We start from the raw sequence: 21,638 nt of genomic DNA, 5'->3' as shown, positions 1-21,638 counted from the left end.
CGAGGGCAGGGGGTGCAGGGGTGCAGCACGGGCCATCCATCCGCCTGAATCTGCGGGGACATCCTTGCCAAAGGCAGCTGAGAAGGCTAATTTAGAAGGAATAAAATGAATGATATTGACCTTGCTGAAAACCTCGTCCAAAACAGTTTCCCTCCCTGTGCTCGTCACTGGGGGACTTTGAGACCCGTGATGAACAGAGAAGCAGCTTCAGGCTCTGAAATTCTGGAGGGGGAGCCACCCGGGCCACACAGCCACAAGAAGGCCTGGCCCATCTGGCATCCATCACCCCGTGGCTGTGGGTCCTCGGGGACAGCCACCTGCCTCAGGGCCCCCTTGCAGCGGTAGGAGGGAGACACGGACTGGCCTCGGGACAGACGAGAGCTGTGTTCTGAGTACACGCGGTGCTTGCCTGGGCACAGGGGCCCGTCAGAGCAGGGGTCCCGGAGCTGGCCTGGGGGCAGGGTCACGCTGGAGCAGAGATGCTCTCAGAGGAGCGGCCATCGCCGGAACCCAGACGGTGCCAGGCTCAGGGACCCCCAGCACGGCCACAACCCCCCAGAGCTGGTGCCACGGAGTGGACGGCCCGGCGGCCGGGTCTGGCCTCCAGGCAGTCTGCTGTGCCCGGCAGGCGGCAGAGGCGGGTGAGGAGGGCGGGGAGGAAGGAGCCCCGGAGGGGAGCGGGTGGCACCTTGAGGTCAGCAGAGACAGGCAGACACGTGTGGCGGGAGGGACGTGCAGGACGCAGCCAGCATGGAGGACCCGCTGCCCCTTCAACAGGAGCCGCGTGGAGGGCAGGGAGGAGCTTCTACCCACGCGAGAGTTTAAGTGTTCTCCCCACAGAAGACGGTGACTGTGAGGAGACTCGGTGCCAAGAGGCTGCACGCGACGACGACCAGCTCCTGGTGCACGCAGGTCGGACCGTCAGACACCGCCGTTAAATGCCACACTCATTCGTCCAACGCTCCTCAGCAGAGCTGGAAGGAAGAGGCTTCGTGGCTGTACCTGCAGCTGCAGCCCCACCCCCACCATCCGTGGCCTGCTGGGGACTGGGCCACAGAGCTCCGCAGCCCCCCAGCCCACGTCCATGGAAAAATTGTCTTCTATGAAACCAGTCCCTGGTGCCATAAAGGTTGGGGACCGCTGCCCTACAGGGTACCACGGTGACACGAACAACACGGCTTTCAGACCCAATTGGGAAACTCCTAGTTCATTGACTGTCTCCATATGGGGTGGAGGACAGGGACAGACAGATGGGAGCCAGAGAGTGAAGCACTGTGAGCACCTCACAGGGAGGAGGGACAGGGGAGCACCTCGAAGGGAGGAGGGGTAGGGAGGGGGGCAGGGGAGCACCTCGAAGGGAGGAAGAGGGGTGGGGAGTACCTCACAGGGTGGAGGGGCAGGGGAGCACCTTGAAGGGAGGGGGCAGGGGAGCACCTCACAGGGAGGAGGGGCAGGGGAGCACCTCACAGGGAGGAGGGGCAGGGGAATATCTCACAGGGAGGAGGGGCAGGGGAGCACTTCAGGGAGGGGGGGCAGGAGAGCACCTCACAGGGAGGAGGGGCAGGGAGGGGGGCAGGGGAGCACCTCGAAGGGAGGAGCGGCAGGTGTGCAGTGTCTCATTCCCCCGGCTCTGCACCTGTGGGCAGGTTGGGTTCTGTTTTTCCACAGCCCATCAAGAACTACATTTCGGCCATACTTGCCAGGCATTGTTCAAGGGACTCTGAGACATGGCGGATGGGGACACAGGTCGTCTCCGTCCTTACACGTCACACTGTCCTCATTCTGCCACGGAGCTGACGGATGGGTCCTCAGCTCAGCTCAGAGTCAGGTGCCCGCAGATGGGGCCAGGCCGGCCGCTGTCCCGCCGGGTCCCTCCTCTCCCCGCCCCAGCCTGACGCGTGCCGGGTTGGCGTGTCCTCCGTGCTCTCTGGCCAGGCAGCTGGGTCCTGGGGCCCGGACGCCCCCCGCCCTTTCCCTGGCCCCTTCCGCTCTCCGGGGGCTTCTTGCCTTTCCCCCCGTCCTCCCACTGAGCAAGTTCGTGTTTAATTTTGGAGGCGCCTTCTCTCCCTGACTTTCTTTCCCCCCAACATCCTGCTTGGGTTTCTGGTTATAACATCGTCTTCAACCTCGGGCCTCTGAGTGTCGAGTGCAGTCCGGCGTGTCTTGGCGTGTTTGGGAGGGAACTTCCTTTCGCTCCACCTGTGCCGTATGTGGCCGCTCAGCCCCGGGGCCGGAGGCGCAGAAGCCGGCGCTCGCTGGGTGCGCCTGGTCTGCAGACCCAGACGTGGGGCTCGCGTGGAAGCTCCGCATCAGCGGGTGGAGGGAGGGGGCGAGTGTGGTCGGCCTCCCTGTGCCTATAGTTGATTTGTTCACATCACTGGAAAATTCAGCTTTAACTTGGGCGTCAGCGGCGGCTTCTCGTGGACGACTCCCCGCTCAGGTCTCTGTGTCAGCGCCAGGGTTGCCGGTGTCCACAAGGCAGCGGATCCCGATGCCTTCCTTTCCATTTCTTTCCAGACGCTTAGGCGGTCTGAGCATTTTGCCTCTTCCCTGGGAAATAGGGTTCACTTGGCCCCCGAGGTCGACACGGTGATTCCAAGTCACCTGGAGAACATAAAGGACACTGGACTCCCTGGGCTGCGCCATGGCCCCTCAGCGCCGGGGCGGCTCCTCCAGGTGTGGGAGGCTCAGCCTGCGTGTGGCGCCTGCAGTCCACCCCGGGGGGCCCGGGGCTGCACTGAGTCGCGGTGATGACTGTCTGCTGCTCACACTCGGCCCCTAGGGTGATGCAGGCGGATGGTGACCCCGCCCCAAAGAGTGCCCGGGTCTGTGCAGTTTGCTCAAGGATGCCTGCCCCGGCCCCAGGACACCACAGAGAGAGCACAGGTGGGTGACAGGTGACGCTGATGGCGGGGGCTGCGGCCATGTGGGGTCGGGGTCACGGCTGGCCAGGTCAGAGGACAGAGCCCCCCTCCCAGTGCCCCAGGCTCCCTGGGAAGCGCAGGCCCATGGCCTCTACCGGCGCACACCGGAGACCTCTGCCGCTGTCTGGGCGCGACTCAGGCCGGTTCAGCACCCGGATCCCGTGGACAAGGGCCACCACCTTCCCCTTCCTGAGGGGACACACCAGAGGCCCGAGTCGCAAAGGACGTGGCTCAGCCTCCTGGGCTGGGTTTCACACCGAGCGAGCAACAGCAGGTCTTTGACGGCACCTGACTGCAGCGTGAGCACGTTTCCAGGAGGAGTCAACACATGGCGTTCGCTTTCCATCTTTGACATCGCGTAGTGGGGTCAAGAACTCCCACTCTGTGTGTGAGCAGCCCAAAGCGTCCGAAATGCAGCTTCGACCTGCACAGCGAGGGCTGGGTCTGGGGTGCTGGAGGACCCCTCCCAGCCAACCACTCACACCATGTCCCCTGAGCCCTGCCCGCCACAGAACAGGTGCACGATGTCCTCTGAACCCTGCCCCCCTCCACAGAACAGGTGCACGATGTCCTCTGAACCCTGCCCCCCTCCACAGAACAGGAGCACGATGTCCTCTGAGCCCTGCCCCCCACAGAACAGGAGCACGATGTCCTCTGAGCCCTGCCCCCCCCACAGAACAGGTGCATGATGTCCTCTGAGCCCTGCCCCCCACAGAACAGGAGCATGATGTCCTCTGAGCCCTGGCCCCCCACAGAACAGGTGCACGATGTCCTCTGAGCCCTGCCCCCCACAGAACAGGTGCACGATGTCCTCTGAGCCCTGCCCCCCACAGAACAGGAGCACGATGTCCTCTGAGCCCTGCCCCCCCCACAGAACAGGTGCATGATGTCCTCTGAGCCCTGCCCCCCACAGAACAGGAGCATGATGTCCTCTGAGCCCTGGCCCCCCACAGAACAGGTGCACGATGTCCTCTGAGCCCTGCCCCCCCCACAGAACAGGTGCATGACTTCCTCTCAGCCCTGCCCCCCACGGAACAGGAGCATGATGTCCTCCGAGCCCTGGCCCCCCACAGAACAGGTACACAATGTCCTCTGAGCCCTGCCCCCCACACAGCAGGTGCATGACTTCCTCTCAGCCCTGCCCCCCACGGAACAGGAGCATGATGTCCTCCGAGCCCTGCCCCCCACAGAACAGGAGCACGATGTCCTCTGAGCCCTGCCCCCACACGATGGGCGTTTCGTGCCCAGAGCACAGGGAGGGAAGTGCTCTAAGATGAAGCTTGTGTCAAATTCCAGTCGTACAGTTGAATGCAGATACCTCATTAAGAGGCCAATCATTTCTAAAGGTTAAATATGATGGTGCTTAAAAAATAGTTCTAGCTGTTTAAATTTAGGGCACTGAACAAAGTTCAGCCCAAGCATGTTCCCTGGCTCCAGGCGGCAACGTCCCCTTGACAGACGCCGCGTGTTTGCTCTCACTCCCACCTGGGCGCCCGCGAGCAGACCCGGTTTCCTGCTGGAAGTCCGCGGCCCTGCCGGGGGCTCTCCCTTCTCCCCTGGACACTCGGGTGTCCCTGCTGCCCTTGGTGAGGACGTGAGCCTCCCCCGGCCTCAGGCCGCTGTCTCCCATCCTCTGGGCTGGCCTTTGTCCTCCAGGAACTGCCTGGAGGGCTGGGGGCGCCGACCGGGCTCCCCACAGTTGCTCTGTCTGGTCGCTCACGTGCTGGGGACTCACCCCTGCCTGCCCCCCGCAGACGTGGAACACCTGCCGCAATGTCAGGCCCCCTGGCCCTGGCCCGGGTGTCCCCGAACGTAGCATAAACGGAATCGTACGTCACACTTCTCCGCCAGTGAAATTCATCATGTAGCGACAGCCCCCCCTCTTTTTAGAGACAGGGTCTTGTCCCCCTTTGAGTTGCTGCGTGGTATTTCTCATATGAATGCTCCACAAATTATTTATCTACTATCGATGAACGTTTAGGCTGTTTCCAAAGTTTAGCTTTGAGGAAAAATACTGGTAAGAACACCCTGTGCCTTTCTCCAGTGGACATAAGTGCTCATTTCTCTGGGGTAATTTCCTGGGATTACAATTCGGGGTCAAAGAGTGTCCGTATTTTAGCATCAGTAGACGCCACCAAACGCTGTTTTCCAAAGCGGCCATACCAGCGCATACTGCGCAGAACGGAGTTCCCGCAGTGCCCCCTTGCGCCGTGGGGCTCTGCCGGCGCCGCTCAGGCGGGTGTGCCTGGAACTCCGCTGGCTTCGTCCTGGCTCCCTTGGTGACGCAGGGCATTGAGTGACGTACAATGTGCCCCCGGCCATTCCGATGTCTGCTTCTGTGAAGTTCCTGTTCACGTCTTTTCCCATTTTTTTTTGCATCGTTGGTCTTTTTTATCATTGATTTGTAGTTCTAGATGTATTTGGATCATGTGTACCTACATCCGAACTATGATCTTTTCCGAGTCACAGCTTCCTCTGTAACTCTCACCTTCCTCCCACCAGGTCTGCAAGCGCCTCGAGCGGTGTTCCGTGGGTGCCGTGAAGCCGGCTCAGCCCCTTCTCCCTCCCACCTGCAGCGGGTCCTGCGGCACCTGTTGCAGCTCCACCCTCCCTGACGAGGTGCCCCGGCTCTGCGGGTGCGTGGACCCTCTCTGGGCTCTCCTCTGTTCCTGTGGTCCGCGTGTCTGTCCTCGAGCTGCTGTCTGCTGAGTTACTGCAGCTTTGGAGGAATCTCGGTACTTGGGAGCGGAAGGCCGGCAGCGTCTGTTCTTTAAAGATTGCCTCGGAGCCAGGAGGGATACCTGACTCCACCCCGGCCTGGACGGGGCACGGCCTGAGGAGCCCTGCGGGATGGGAGAGGCGGGCGGCCGTGGGGTCGGGGTGTGGACAGCCCTGCCTGCGGAGAGCCAGGCTCTGGCGGCCGCTGGGCGCAGCGAAAGCCCCACATCCTGGACTCCTCAGAGTTTGTTTTATGGGAAGGTTTTTCTTTACAGATTTGACTTTACGAATCCTACAGGGCAGTTCACACATTCTAGTCCGGAGGCCAACAAGTCGTGTCTTGCAAAGAATCAGCCGCATCGCCTCCTTCCCAGCGTGTGAACACGGAGGTGTTCGTCCTCTTCCCGCGACACTTGGGCCATTCGGCCTTTCCTTTCCGACACTTGTGCCTTGCGGGTTTTCCTCGCTTGCCTTGCTAGGGACTTGTGTGTGTTACGAACATTTTCAATGAAACAATTCTTGGCTTTATTAATTTCTCTTTTATATTTTCCACGGTATTTGTTTCCACTCTCAAATTTATTGTTTCTGTTATTATTCCTCCTTGACCTTCACTTGCTCTTTTTCTAGCTTCTCGAGTGGGGCGACTAGATCATCGGTTCTCGGCTTCCTTCCTAGCACAAGCGTCCGAGCTGCGCCGTCCACAGCCACGTTTTGTACGTATTACGCTCGTTACGATTTAATTCAGCTGTTTTCCATTTTCATGTGAATGTCTCCTTTGACCCACGTGTTATTTTGAAGCACGTTGCTTAATTTCTAAACATCTGGGGATTTTCCAGTTGTCGTTCTCCGTTAGTTTCTGTTCGCTCGTAGGGGCTGGTTAGGCGAGTCGGGGGCAGGCTAGTGGGCTAAAACGCTCGGGCAGGACCTGTCCTGGTGTCCACGGCTCACCCTCCTCTTCCGCTCCCGGGTGGGGCATGGGGAATGGGGTCTTGGAGGTGTGTTTCTCTGACCCCAGCCCAGGTGAGGCTGCCTCTGTTGGGGCGAATTCTGGCCGAAGCCCAGAGCCCAGCCTCCTCCCTCGCTCTGGCCAGGCCTCCCTTCTGCCTACACGTGGCCGTGGCAGGAGTCCTGGGGACATGGCTCCAGGAGCAGGTGCCGGGGAGGGGGCGCCTGAGTGGCCCTCCCCCGGGTGGGTGGCTCTCACAGTCTGCCTGGGAATGGTCATGGGTGGGGCCATCCACGTCACCGGAGGGCAGTGTTGAGGGCTGACACTGCAGACCACGAAGGCGTGAGGTCCCAGGCCAGGACCGGGCTGTGCCGAGGGGCGAAATCCAGGACTGGACCAGGCTGGGCTCCCGGCAGGTTGGACGCTTGGAGAAGCCGCCCCGTGTCCCCGTCTGTGTGGCCCAAGCCTGGGCACTGAGTCCTAAATCTGCCATTGCCCTGATTTCTGCGAGGCTCCTGGGGCTTCTGGCACTTTATCCTTTTAATTAGCACAGGAGATTATACCCTTCCCGTCACGTCTGTGAAAGCAGGTTTGGGCTCCGTCGGGAGACAGAAGAGGCTCCCTCACCGTGGGAGCCACCCTCAGATGGCACTGTGGCCGGCATGGCTGGTTTTTAATTATTGCAAAATCCCTTGGGGACTTTTCATCTGTTTCAGACCAAAACCAACAGACAGGTTCACGGATGCCCAAGGGAGGCCCACCCGGGGCTCAGCGCAGGCAGAGCAGACAGACCTGCGGGGAAATCCGGCCACGTCCTCACTGGCCAGGGCCCAGGCAGAGCCGGCCACCGTGGTCCTGGCTCCAGCTCCTGCTGGCCACTCATGGCCTCGGCCCCTGGGACCCGCAGCTGGGACCTGGAGGTGGGGCCGGCCCTGTGGGGGCCCAGTGGGTCGGAGGGGCCTCTGGGTGCTCACGCCCACCCATCACTCGACCTTCATAGACCTCAGGGGGAGGCGTCGGGAAGGCATCGGACGCTTTCCTTAGAACTTCAGGAGATGCTCTTGGTGTTCTCACTGCACTTGCCGGAGGACGTCTAAGTTACCCCAGAGCAGCGTGAGACCTGCCCTCTCGGCTCAGGGTCAGGTGTTGCGAGGACAGGCAGCCACGGGTGTAGTCTCCACGTGGAGGCAGAAGCTCTGGACGCTTCTAAGCCTGGGGCAGGTCATGTAACCTCTGCAGAGGGCTGGTCATGGTGGGGCCGGAGGAGTGGGGGGAGGGAAGAGGGAGGAGGAGGAGGGAGGAGGAGCATCGTGGGCTTTACGCAGGTGGAGGGGAGAAGGGGAGCAGGAGATGGGTAAACTCACACCTCATGGGTGCGGCAAGCACTGCCTGGGGGACGGGCTCGCTGTAGCTCCGGCTCTGGCAGGACAAAGGTGGTCTATATATGTAGCCCCTCTGGAAAGGACCAACGGTCTCCACTTCTGCTGGGACCTACAGCATCTGCTGCCTGCTCTACCTGGCCTGGCGGTGCTCCAGGGAGGCCTTCTGTGTGCCCCTGGCAGACGCGGGAACTGCCCTGGGGGTGGGGCCGTGAGCCCTAAGCGTCAGTTCTCTGGGCTTCTGCTGCCAGTTTGCGTCCGGCTGTGGGTGGGGAGTGGGAGGGAGGCTGAGGCCACAGAGGGAAGGAGCACCGAGAAGGAGCCTGCCTCAGGCTTTGAGCCCCTGCGCCTTCCCTGCCCAGCCTCTATGGGCTGCTGCCCCTCCTTCCAGGTGAGCTCAAAGCCTGCCTCCCCCAGGAAGCCCTGCCTGCTTGCCCCTCCTGCAGGACGGACGGCTCCTTTGCCGCAGGTGAGTGTCCGGCCCCGATGGCTGAAGCCACAGTTATTGCTGCTGTCCCTCTGCCCAGTGGGCTCAGCCCACCCCGGGAAGGGGCCGCCTGCGGCTGAGTGCGCCACAGGTGGGCCGGACGGAACGACAGCGCCAGCGACATCAGCTTTCCCAGAGCGAACGCTGTGCTGGGGTTCTGCTCCCCCAGCTTTTCCCAGGACCTGAGCCCCTCTGGGGCTGCCTCACACAGAAGCCCCCACTGTCGGGAGAAGGGAGCGGCTGGGGGAGGGGCAGAGCCTGGGCTTCCTGGACCCTCCTTCGTCCAACCGCCGAGGCCCCTGGCAGGGCCGAAGCCCAGGCTTCCTCCCGGAGGGCAGCCGGGACCTGCCTCCTCTTCCACGGCCCCTCCTTAGCGTTCCCCAGACCAGACCCTCAGACGAGCCACGTGCAGCTGCTCCGTGGTCAGTCCCAGAGCCCGGCGAGGTTGGAGGGAACAGGGCTCACCCCACCGTCACTTTGCTTTCTCTTTCCACGGACATTTGCCGATTCGAGGCACAGAGACCCGGAGCAGAGGTTCCCTCCCTGTGTGTCTCTCTCCCTCTCCCTCACCTCTCTCCATCTCTCCCGTGAAGCCCGACCACAGGCCACCTCCCAGGTACCACATACCACCTCCCAGGTACCACGGGCCACCTCCCAGTTACCACGGGCCACCTCCCAGGTACCACAGGCCACATGCCATGACGAGCCTCTGCTCGCTCAGCTCTCCCCACTGAGCTGTGCCTCTCTGGTGTCAACAGTCAGACTCCATCCCCTTGGGCCCCTGGCCTGACGCATCTGAGGCTCTCAGTAAATGTCATGAGTCACCGAGTTAAAAATGAACCGACCGGATCTTCTAACACTGGCCAGTCTCAGCTTGTTTGTTAAACTCTCCACTGAGCTGGGCTCTTGGGCGTCTTAGGGACATGCCCAACCTTCCAACGCCTTTCTGTGGCACACAGGTCCAGGTCACCCACAGCCTCCCGGGAGCGACGCCCGGGCAGCTCCGAGCCTTAGAAGCCCTCCCTGCGGACGGGGAGGAGAGGGGCACGGAACGATGGCCGAGCTCAGGGCACTGTGGGTGCTGTCGGCCACGGACACACGCCGGCCTCCCCTGCAGGAAGTCGGTTCCAGGCAGAGTCTGGCCGAGACGGGCGTCACCCAGGGGTGAGGGACATCACTGTGCCCTGCGCCACAGCGCTGTGATCTGCCGACCGTGTGGCCTGGTGCGGCCCCGCGAGGACCCGTGGAAGTCGGGGCGAGTCCCTCACGCCTGGGCCTGCCGCTCTGCTGCCACCACTGGCACCTTGGCTTCCGCGCCACGTGCCACATGTGCTTGTGCTCCTCGCACCTCGCCGAGGCTGGTGGAGCCGCGAGAGCCACGTTCGCGGAGTCCACACGCCAAGCTTCTCCATTTCGTTTCAGTTTAACACCACCTACCTGGAAGCGTCTTCCCTCAAACCGGCTGTAAACTGCGTGGGACGACCCAGGACGCCTCACGTCCTTCCCGCACGGCGTCCACCCCGGAGCACGCGCAGGGGTCTCGGGCCTGGATTTGTCAACGCGCCTGGACGGCGGCCGGCGGCCCTGCAGATGGAGGGGCAGCTGTTCAGAAAACGACGTCTTTATCTGTCCCCATTTTCCTGGCAACAAACAGCCAGAGGCGGCGACTCGTTTGCGGAAACTGCTTCTGGAACAGTTATTTTTACCTCGTCTGGTACGCATCCCACCCACCTCCCCACCCCCGCACCAGCGCAGGCGCATCGCTGAGTCCCGGAGCTGCCACGCACACAGCCGGGTCGCTGGGGCCCAGGCCGGCGAGGACCCAGGGGCTGCAGGAGCCCGGGCGCTGCTGGGACCGGGCCGGGGACTGCCCCCCTCCCGGTCCCAGCAGGTGGCAACGGCCCTCGGACGTCAAGTGGTGGGAGCCCAGGCCTCTCAGCAGGTCAGGGGCAGCGGGCTCCGTAAGCACGCACGCACACGCGCGCACACGCTCGCACACGCGTGCACATGCACGCACATGCTTGCTTTTTATCATGACATCTTCTGCCTCGGACGGGGGCAGAAAGCCCAGCACTACAACCGTCCACGACGCCCGCCTCCCAGTAACGCCTCCCCTTGCTCCATGCGGATTATTTTGACTCAAATCCCAGACATTTTATCATCGACTATAAATATGCCGTATGCGTCGCGGACAGATAATGGGCTAGGTTGGAAATAGCCATGACGCCATCGCTGACTCTAAAAGTTACCAATAACATTTCTTCATTTAATCGAATATTAAGCCCAGGTCACATTTTGTGAATTGTCTTCTGATTTTTACAGTTTACTTTTAAATTCTAGACCCACGGGGGCCCCTACGTGGCAGTCGCCGACGTGGCCTTCCGTGGCGCTGGGCCTCGGCCCCTCCCCCGACTGCCTTTCCTCCTGGCGCCCGTCCTGCCGCCCTGTCCGCCCTGGGCTCCGGGGGTGGTGCCGTGTGTGCTCACAGGGCCCTGGGGCCCCTGCACGTCTTACACGTTGGCAGCCACGTCTCGAGGCCGCGATGCTTCGGAGGGTTCGTGGCCCGGCGGCTCAGAGACGGCGCGTGATTCTCTCTCGAGACGGGCGTTGCCCACGTCAACGCTCTCATCGGGCCTGAGAAAGCCGGTCCGTCCTCGCTGCCTCCTGACAGCTGGACACTGCCGCAAAGAGAAGCCGCCACACGTCCCGGCTGGGAGACCCCGAGGTCACCTCCCCGGGAAGGCAGGAGGGACATTTGCTCTTTCGCTGCACTGACCATTGTGTCCCTGACTCCTCCGCCCACCGCAGCCCTCTGTGGCCCGAGCTCCCGAGTCCCCTGAGACGCCTGTGGCCGCGGTGGCCTTGACTTCGGCACACGATACCTGGGCCTCACGTTCTCTCCCCGCCCCAGGCCGGAACTGCCTCTCCCTCAGCCCTGCCTCCGTGCAGGGCGCCTGGTGTTCAGCACGTTGACTGCCACACTAGGAAAAATTTTTTCCTTGGAGCCGTGGTGTTTCATTACAAAAATAGAATAAAAACTTCAAAAGACAAAACAATCCTTCCTAATTTAATGAAAAATTTATTTTTTATTGTTTTCTGTGCATGAGTTACATGAAACTTAAAAAAACGTTCTTGCGGCTCCCAAGGCAAAGACATGTTAGTTACACGTGCGTCACGAGGCCCGGGGCTCGAAACCAGTGTGAGTCAAACACGGCTCACGTGGCGGCTGCCGTGCTAGAGGCCACAGCGTGGGCACTCGGGGGCTCACTGGACCTGGGCTGGTCTTTGCTTCTTGGCTTGTTTTACTGAGCAAACCGGGAGACATCGAGGCCCCCGAGGCCTGGGGCTCCGCCGTGGGGTCCAGGCTGGCCGTGGAGACCATGCCGGGAGCTCAGGAGGCGCAGCCGGGCCCCTCCGGGGGGTGCAGAGCCGCGCAAGGCCACCAAGAAGGCAATGGCGGGATGAGAAAGGCCCAGAGGCTGAGACGGGGCCAGGGGACCCACGTCCCTGTGGGCACCCGGGGAGCCAGTCCGAGCGGGTCCCTCCTTTGTCCCCTTGGGCGAACTCTGTGCGGGAGCTGCTATCGGGCACAGGGCGTTTGTGGCAGCCACTGTGACAGCCACGGGGGTGCCCACCCAAGTCCCCAACTTAGGCAATTTGGGGACATTTTCCCCACAGTTGACGTTTCTAACAAACTGTCCCAAACACCCTGGAGAGGCGCAGCCTGTGGTCCTCACTCTCCACGTCCGCCTCGCCTAGGAGAGAACACGAGAGTGAGCCTGAGAATGACCCTCTTCCCCGGCCAGGCCCAGAAGCGGCTGCCCCACCTCCCCTGCGGGCCTCCGTCCACGAGCTCACGCCGGGGCCGCGGCACAGCTGGGACCAGAGCAGGCCACAGGCCACAGCCCAGGCTCGGCGTGGCCCTCGGCATGTCCCGGCAGAGGCCGGGTGGGCGGTGCCCTCGGTGCCTTTGCACACAGGGCCTCCTGCCCTGCGTGGCCTCGGCCTGTGTTCTGAGCGAGCGCGGGCCCCCCGTCTCCCACACGTCAAAGAAGTCCAAGCCCAGGAACCCTGAGCCCTCAGCACAAGAACCGAGCGTCCTCCAGACAGGCGCCGTGCCAGCCACTTATGAGGGTCCAAGATGCCAGTCACAGCCTGCCCACGGCCACATGGGGGCTGCGTGGAAGGGGTGGCACAGCCCAGCCCAGAGCTGTTGCCGCCCTGGTGCCTAGAGGAAAAAACTGAGCTCCTGCGGCATCCGGCGTGGGAGCCCGTGGTCAGGAGGGTGACGCTGGCCCACGTGGTCTGGCGCCTCGTCCCCTGGCACACGGACGCTGGGAGGCGCTCGGGCCTGGGCCAGGAGGCCGGTGACGGTGGCAGCCACACCAGACCTGCGGGGGCCAGGGGACTTGGCCTCAGGGATCCCAGCCCCGCGGGAGCCGATTCTGGGGAACGGAAAGGGAGGGAGGGCGGGAGGCCGGGATTTGAAAGTCGACTTGAAAGACCAACTGGCTGGGTCTGGCCGTGTCCAAGCTGCGTCTGGAGAAAACTGCTTCATCAGGAATCTTTTTTTAGACTGAGGATTAGGAAGCCTTATTTTATCAGTAGTTTAGAGGCTACTAAGGATTTTTACAACTGCAGGACGGAGAGACCACAGGGCTGCACCCCCGCATTCTGGGGGGGCTGCTGGCAGGGTCTGAGGCGCCTCGGGAGGAAGCCCAGGCGGCCTTCGCTCCACCCGCAGTCCTGGTGGCTGCACCTGCCCCTGTGCCCCAGGGTCGCTGGCTCAGGCCGGTCTGGCCCGGACACCCACGGCCCCACTTTGCGGAGCAGCCTCGAGCCCCCCCCACGGACTCCGGGTCTGTGCCCGCCCCGGCGAGCAGGAGGGGCAGAGCCCCAGACCCAGGAGGGGGTGGCGAGTGCCGTGCTGGGCTCTCCGGGGGCAAGGGGCCGGTGCTAGCGCGTGGGCCGCGGTTCCCGCCTCCCGCCCCCTCCTCTTCCTCACAGCCACCCGAGCCCCTAGCACGGCGGGACTGGGCCCTGGGCCTTGCTCCAGGGTGGCCCTCCCGCCGTCACAGCCCGGAAGCCAGGAGCGCGCCGGCTCCTCCGCCGCGGACTCAGCCCGGCGCCGGCACACCCACGTCTTCCCCAGAGCTCCTGCTGCGCCTCCTGCTCTAGCGGGAAACTGTGGAACATATGGACGCACTGGTCAAATATTTGGAGTTTGCGAACTGTATTTTGAAATTAATGAGGATTTTAGCTTTCGTAGACTTCCAAAATACACAAACATGCCGACTTGTGGGAGAGGACTCGCAGTTCTGCAGGAAACTAGCTCCACGTGGGCTTGGCAGTTCTTCCGCCCTGTGGCTTCTAGAAGCTGAGGGTGCCCGGGTTCCCCGAGGCGTGTGCGTGTGCACCCGTGTCCTGGGGGCCGGTGCTGACCCCTCCTCAGTCTGTGTGGCGAGGCTGACCATGAGCTTCCCCGGAAGCGCGTGTCTTCCACGAGGACGTCTGTGTCACCACGACCGCCCGCCCCAGATGGCGCCTCCGTGGCTGTCACTGCCGGCCTCGCCTGTCCGTGGCCTGCAGACGTGGTCGGTGCGTGTGCGTGTCCATCGCCCCCCGTGTGACTCCCGAGGGCAGAGCCTCCCACTGCGCCCTCGCCGAGTCCCCGTGTGTAGGAGCAGTGTTTGGGGACAGGGGGAGCATGAGGGTGTCACTGACGTCCCCGAGGCCCTGGACGTGCAGCTCACGTCCCCAGCAGACAGGCCGCGAGTCACTCCGCCCACCCCGTCCTGAGGTATTTAGATTGTTCCAAACTTCTGCCATTACCAACAGCTCAAGCCAGGAAAATTATTAAACATTTTAAAATAAAAAGATTATTTTTAGGCTCAAAGATATTTGAAAGGAAAGAAAGCAACGTTTCGAGATATAAAGAGTTGGAAAGCTGTCGTGTTGTAGGCCAAAACTGCTAATCACGGAAAAAGCAGGGATCTGGGAATATTAATTTTCAAATAATTATTTTAACAAAATTGCCAGGTGGAACGACCTGCTTTGGACCACATCTAATTTGGTAAAATTGCTTGGTCCAATTGCCAGAAGCCTTGGCAGGAGCCAGGCAGGAGGCTGTCGGCCGGCGGTGGAGAGAGCACCAGGCGGCAGACGGAGGGGCTGGGGCTCGCGCCGGGGGGCGCAGGGTGGCTGAGGACCACAGGACTGGGGGCTGCCCTGCAGCGCAGCCAGCTGGTCCCAGGGAGGGACGGTACTGCCCCGTTCAGACTTCAGCCCAGACGGCCCGGCCCGAGCCCACCTGACCTCACAGACTCCTGCGGCTGAGCCCGGGAAGGCGCTGAGGGGAAGGCCTGGCAGAGGAGGCGGCGTGAGGGCGCCTGTCCTGTCTGGGCCGGGGCAGGACCTGAGGGGGGCGGTGGGGGCGGGGACCAGTCCTGCCGTGGGCCACGCGGGCCTGGCGTCCAGCCCTGACCCAGCGGCAAAGGGCAGAGAAAGGCCCGGAGCCGCTCCCGCTCCTGGGAGGAACTCAAAGGCCAGTCGGCCCAGAGAGAAGAGATACAGGCTCCCGACCCGGGAATGTCTTTGTGAAAACCAGGTCATTTGGCTAATTCTGCAGGTCTGGACACGGGACCAGTCTGTGCAGCATAAACCACCTGGATAACCAGCCGTTTCTGTGTGGCCTTCGCCCCACGTCGGAGATCTGGACGCACGGTGGGGAGTGGGGGTCTGGCTGTCAGCTCCGTATTTACAAGTGTTCGGAGGACACGCGTCACTTCCGAGTCTGGGGAATTATCTGCGTGGAGCAGGACGTCAGTGTGCTCACGTGTCTTTGCAAAGCCGGCGTCTGGTGGCCGTGGGCTCTGCCGTCCGAGAGCCCAGGACCTTACGGGGACCGTTACGGCGACAGGAGTGTTTGCTGCTGAGCTGAGCAGCACGGCTCCGCTGCTCCGCTCTCCCCGTGACCGGCCCTCGGTGGACGCCGGCGGCACGTATAGGTTTCCGCAGCAGGAGTTCCTGGGAGGCTTCCTCGCCCCACGCCGGCGGCTGGGTGCCCAGGCCACACTGCGGCTCTGGGCGCTGTGGACGGCAACGTGTGTGGGAGACTCGGGAGCCCCCCTGGGCGGCCACTGTGCTCTCGAGCAGGCACCGGTGTCCCTGGTCTGTCGCAACCCGGCTCCAGTAGAGGGACTGGGCTGTCGTGGGGGAGGTTGGACGGGGGAGGTTGCTCATTGGGGCCTCGAACCCTCAACCAGCTAGAACCGCGTCCCGGTATCTGACAGGAAGCTCCAACACGCTCTCCCCGAGGGGCCCTGCTGGCGCCAGAGTGTCCGCGGAGGATGAGGCGCCACAAAGCTGAGCCACAGGTGGGCAGCGGGTGGCAGGTGCTGCTGCCGTGGTGTGGGGCGCTCTGTGCCAGGCACAGCCTCCCGCGGATGTGCTGCCGCTGGGGGTGTCCGCGTTTGCTCCGGGGCCCACACACTCCAAGGGCTCCTGAAAGAGGTCGGCACAGACCACGTGGGCTCGTCCACCCACGGGCAGCTGAGGATGTTGGAAGGCGTGTAGGTCCTGTGGGTCCTCAGGAGAACATTCTGGGGAGCCGAGAGGCAGCCCCTCCACCATGTTTAAGCAAAGCCGCAGCACCCCCACGTCCCCGGGAAAGCTGTCTGCAAACCTGCCCTCACTCTCTCCCCCAGACACCCGCTGTGGCTCCCTAGTGCCACAGAACACATGTCCAGCCTCCCCACCTGGCCCAGACAGCCTCTAAGGCCTAGTGGGCTCCGTGGCAGGGGGCCACGTAGCTCCTCCGTGTCTGGCGGCCACAGAGCAGGCAGGAGCCTTGGGTGCCCCAGCCGCCCTGGGGCCTCCGCGGACCTCAGGGGAGGGGACTCTTGGTGCCGTCTCTTCCCTACTACCAGGAATGCACAGCGCGGCTCCTTCCTCCCGCCAGACCCTCCACGAACTTCCAACACACCCAGGGTCCTGGGCGGGGAGAGAGAGCCCTTCGTACCTTCCGCAAGGAGGAGAATATCTCTCAGGCCCAGAGGAGGCCAGTGTGCGTGGGGCACTCAGAGACAGAGGCCGGGGTCCCGCCCCTCAACGCCACCCCCTACCCCGTGTGCAGCCCACCCGGTGCCCTGCGGCGTCCACACCCACGGCTCAGCCCAGGCCACCGGGCCCTGTGCGGTCCCGGCCTTCCAGCCTGGACGTGCCGGGCCCCGGGCAGTGCAGGTTTCCACAGTAAACCCACCTGGGACCCTCCTGCCGCCAGGGCCCCAGAGCACCCCGCAGCTGCCTGCCCGTCACACACGGTGTTCCGGAAGCTTCACGCAGCGGCCTCCTGGCGGCGTCAGATGGAAGTAGAACTTGCCCTGGTCCCCATGGGGCTCCAACAGCGTTTTGTTAGAGAAGCGGCGGCATCAGGAATGTTTTAAGTTTGTTAATTTTGTTATTTGGTTCTCAAACCAGGCTTCACCTCAGGGCAAGGATGAATTTGTTGGCTTAAATCTCAGCCAGAAACGGTCTGCACAAATTCAAATCCACGCTGTGGGGGGAAGAGGCTGGTCGCCATGGCAACTGGAGAGCCGTATTTAATTCCACCCGCAGATGGATGCCGCCCGCCGGGGAGGCCGGCCGCAGGTCCCGCGCCCTCCGGGCCAGGCTGCCCACCCCCGAGACCCCGTTTCCCACCCCCGTGGGCCTCCGATGTCCGGCTCTCAGGTCCCCAGGCCGCGGCTGGAAGGCCGCAGCCCCAGACCTTCAAGGTGTCTGCGACGGCGCGTCCTGCCTGAGACGTCAGCAGCGACCCGAGGCCATGCCGATTCCAGAGATGCGGTATTTTTAGCAAGCGCCACACGTGTGCCCAGCACCCAGCCCTGCACGCCTCGGGATGGGGCTGGTGCCCCCGGGGAGGGCTGTGTCCGGTCACTGGCAGAGCCGGGAGCTGTTGACCAAGCGTGAGGCCGGCTCCAGGACTGTGTCCTGTTCTCCCCCAAACAGCCGCAGATGCCCAAATCCACGGGCGGCAGAGAAACGGTCCCCTGGCGCCCTGTGGCCCGAGCGTTTGCGCCTGAGGCCCTTGCGGGCGGCGGGGCCTGCTCTGTCTGGGGGGCGGCCGGCAGCCTCCGACCGGCCCCTCCTGCCCTGCGAGAGTCTTCCCCACAGGGCCTCACGTCAGGCCGTGAAGCCACCGAGGGCCCCGGCCCTGGTCACGGCCCTAGCGGCTCACAGGACTCACGTGGAGTTTCCTCCCCTGTTGAGGAGAAAGAGGAAACTGACCTTTCTGGAAGGGAGGTGGAAGCTCAGTGTGCTGAGAGGGAGGGGACGGGACCAGCGCCAAGCACGCTGGGGACACTTGTGACCTGGGCAAAGCGAGTCTCTTACGCTCATTAAACTACAAACGCGCCACACACTAAGTCGGGGCTTACAGAAGCGCGTTCCCAGCGCCGTGGGGCCCGTGTCGGGGAAACGGCTTTTGTGGGGTCGGTGCTGAAAGCGCCAGGTTTGCGGCAGGAAGAGCCCTGCGCCGGCTCCCGCTGGGGGTCCAGGGAAGCGGCCGCCCCTTCCCCAGGCCTGGCCGGGTCCTCGCTCAGACTGGCCTCAGGGAAGCCGCCGCCTCCTTCCAGAACATCATTCCTCCTCTGGCAGGACCGGGGACGAGTCCGCCGCCCGCGTTCACGCAGCCCGTCAGCTGAATGTCTTAGTTTTAAACGGTCCAAAAAATCGAAGGAAGAACAATATTTCGTGGCACACGACAACCACGCGCAATTCAAACCTCAGTGTCTGTAGACTCGCCTACGGCCACACAGCGCGCACGGCCAGGTCGCCACAGCCACCAAATTCGGCAGCCTCGAGAGAGATGCCCGTCCTGGACCCGCGCGGGATGCAGTCTGGCCCTTTGCAAAGAACGTCCCAGGGGGTCCTGGGGAGGTGGCCGGTGCGTGCGTTGAGACTGCCGTCCCCAGCTCCCCAGTTGGGCCCCGGCCTGGGCGCTGCCACAGAGGGACTGTGTGGACAGGGCTGACATCCACGCGGCGCCGTCTGTGCCCGGAGGGCCCGGTGGGCTGCCCTGGCGCAGGCGACGGACCGGCTGCCCGGACAGCAGCGCCAGCTCCAGCCCGAGACCCCGGCGGTCACCTGGCATCCGTCCCGCGTGTACGCCGACTCCTCACGACAAATCTCGTAACCTGGGTAACTCCATAAACGCAAAGGCAAACACGCGAACTCATCCTTGGCTCCTCCCCGCAGGAACCCAGGCGGGTCCTGGAGAAGCAGCTCGGAAACATGCAGGTAAAATCCGCCTGGAACAGGAGCCCCGTGAAGACGTTTATTGATCTGCATTCTGAAATCGCCCGTTTCACTTTGCTTTGCGTTTTCCTCCCTCAGCGGTTGAGAGATGGGAGCAGATAGGTGTCCTGCAACACCTGATGGGACTCTTCCTCTCGGCGGAAATTGGAAAAGGCGCGCGCCCTGGTAAACCGCGCTGTGCTGGCTGCGGTCCAGAAGGCGGTCCGGGATCTCCAGGGCAGGGCAGGTGCAGATGGACATCCCCTCGGGGCTCATAGCTGAGCACTGCCTGGAGGCCTGCATGGGGCCCGGGCCACACTCTGTCCTGCCGGGCAGGCGCCCAGTGACTCTGGAACTCCCTACCCTACGGCAAGCAGGGTCCCTCTGGGTTCTTGAGTGGAGGATGTCGTCACGGCAGCTACAACCTCGAGGTCACCCCACGAGTATAGCAGCAGCCTGCAGCAGACAGGGCCAGGCTGACCCCACATCACAGTGACAAACCGCAGGGTCCTGAGGCTGGCGCTGCCATGCAAAGCCCCTGACCAGCAAAGCTCCCAGCTGCTCCGTGCCTCAGTTTCCCCACCTCACAGGTGTGCTGCTCTGTGACAAGGGCACAGCCCAGGACACTGTGTGGGGCCGTGCACGAGGCAACAGCCTGTCCCCACCCATCCCCATGCCCTCCTCGGGCAGCTCCAAGGCCTGGACCCTGGGGCAGCAGCTGTGGGTGACGGGGCCACCCGGCCGGCCCCTGACACTTCGCCAGGCCCCAGCCCCGCAGATGTGGCTCCTGGGCAGCTCTTGACCACGTGGCAGCACCAGCCACACCTGCATTCCCTGTCCTTCCGCAGGTAACGCTGCGCTTGGGTTCCAGGCTGCCTGCACCCCCGGGGCAGACTGTAGTGCAGCGGGGAAGGTGGGCAGCCCTGCGTGCCCGTCTGCTCCACGCCCACACCATGCAGGGTCCCCAAAGCACCCAGGACCCTCGATATGCCCCTCCTGGACCTCAGAGCCCCCCAAAACACCCGGAACCCTCTGTGCACCCCTCCTGGACCCCAGACCCCTTCAAAGCACCCAGGGCCCTGTGTCCCTCCTGGATACCAAGGGAGCCTGGGTTTGACTATCTTCCCCTGTGGAGCCTGTGGGGCAGCCCAGGAGCTCCACGGGTGAGTGGAGGTGCAGCGGTGGGGGCTCCTCCAGGACCCGGCTGGCTCCACCCCCCGCCCCACCCCCAGACAGCTTCTTCTGCACGTTCCCATGCAAAGCTCCCTCCCCCATGGGACTCCAGAGACTCCAGTTCTGGCCCAGGGCAGAGATAGGCCAGGCCTGCAAGGGGGCGGGCAGCTGCTCCCAGCCAGGCCAGCTCTGCTCCTTGGGCCCAGGGCTGTCCCTTGATGTGCTGGGATCCTCTGGGGGAGACAGGCCAACATGCACCCCCATCACAGCCCATTCCTGGAAAAGTCTCTGTGGACTCGAGACCCAGCTCGGGGAGCAAGACGCCAGAGGCGGCACCCGGGGGACCCCTGGCCCGAGGCATCCAACAGGATCTCACACTCAGGGGCCCCTCCCACCTCGCATCCAGGACTGAAACCAGGGGCTGCACAGCTGCACTTCAGCCAAGGGGAGCTGTCCCCAAAAGTCAGAACACACATGGAGGACCTGGAGGCTCAAACACAGGTCAACATAGACCTGCCCAGACCCCATCCCTTGTCCCTCCCCAGAGGACACAGCTCATCACCGCATCCCAGAGAAGGGCCTTTGGGAATATTGGGCAGGAAAGATGACAGGGGGTGTTGGGAATACCAGGTGGGAGGATGGACGGGGGGTGTGGGGAATACCGGGTGGGAGGATGGACGGGGGTGTTGGGAATACTGGGTGGGAGGATGGACGGGGGGTGGTGGGAATACTGGGTGGGAGGATGGGGACGCGGGCAAGCTTTGAACACCCCCCTCTGAAGCAACATGCCAGGAGGCTGAGGAAGCGGTAGCTGCCTCTAATTCTACCTTCTTGATTCTTATCGAAATCCCCCACGTGGATCTGCTCAGGCCCCTCAGCATGGGGGCTGCGGGTCAGGGTCAGCGTCAGGGACCCTGAGGAGAGGAGCTGCCACAGGCTGAGGGCCTGGGAGGGAGGAGGGACGGAGGGAATGAGCTGTGGGCCCTGGAAGGGGTGTTCCCAGCTCACTTTTGCAGGGTGTTGCCCCTGGCCTGGCGCCGCCCTGGAGAACGGAGCTTGTGCAGGAGACTCGAGTGGCCCCCAACCCCACCTTGCAGAGGATGGCCGGGTGGGCGGGGGGTCGTGTCTGGCGGAGGCTGCCCCCACCTCCGGGGGACTCTGTGTGGCCCTCTGGCCCTCTGCCCCCAACTCAAGGCGTCCTCAGTGCCTGTCAGTGTGGGGTGGGGGGGTGGTCCTGGTTTGGGGGAGGGGCCGGGGAGGGGCGCTGTCTTCACAGCCACAGGCCGGTCTACACCGCCTGCCTCTGCCCTGCTGACTCACGCCGCGATGGATTCATTATGGGTTCACCTTAGTTTTGGCATATTTGGATTTGAGGATATTTTAATGCAAGGACTATGAACATTCCTTCAAGATCAATTTTTTTATATTTCTGTTTCTGGAGCCCTCAACGGACAGGGATTTCCTTCAAACATCAAATCGAATCCTGCATGCTCCTCTCGGGAGACGCGTTCATGCGAGCTGTCTGATTGTGCCGGAAGCGCAAGGCGAAACCTGGCGGGTTGTCGCTTTAAACCGGCTGCGCAGCTGACGGGCGCCGCGAGAGCCGTCCCGCCCTGCCGCAGGGAGCCGCCGCCGCGTCCCCATGGTTACGGCCGGCCCGTCGCTGTCGCCGCGCAGGGCGGGCGCGGGCTGCGGAGCCGGCGCTCTGGACCCGC

General features: G+C 63.1%; 1 protein-coding gene across 1 annotated transcript in view; it reads right to left on the bottom strand.

The window, feature by feature from the left end:
• CFAP46 (cilia and flagella associated protein 46) overlaps positions 1-21,638 on the bottom strand; it is a 149,453-nt gene that overhangs the window by 127,014 nt on the left and 801 nt on the right. The window contains exons 2-9 of the mRNA XM_012660675.1: positions 20,751-20,837; positions 18,601-18,764; positions 17,892-18,104; positions 15,290-15,543; positions 12,755-12,899; positions 3,407-3,585; positions 3,030-3,113; positions 322-468 (exon numbers count right to left, since the gene is read on the bottom strand). Of these exons, the coding sequence (XP_012516129.1) occupies positions 322-468; positions 3,030-3,113; positions 3,407-3,585; positions 12,755-12,899; positions 15,290-15,543; positions 17,892-18,104; positions 18,601-18,764; positions 20,751-20,837 (1,273 nt within the window). The remainder of the gene's footprint in view (positions 1-321; positions 469-3,029; positions 3,114-3,406; positions 3,586-12,754; positions 12,900-15,289; positions 15,544-17,891; positions 18,105-18,600; positions 18,765-20,750; positions 20,838-21,638) is intronic.

This window comes from Propithecus coquereli, unplaced genomic scaffold (assembly GCF_000956105.1).
Source record: "Propithecus coquereli isolate 6110/MARCELLA unplaced genomic scaffold, Pcoq_1.0 Scaffold673, whole genome shotgun sequence".
NCBI lineage: Eukaryota > Metazoa > Chordata > Mammalia > Primates > Indriidae > Propithecus > Propithecus coquereli.
This window is presented reverse-complemented; position numbering and strand designations above follow the sequence as displayed.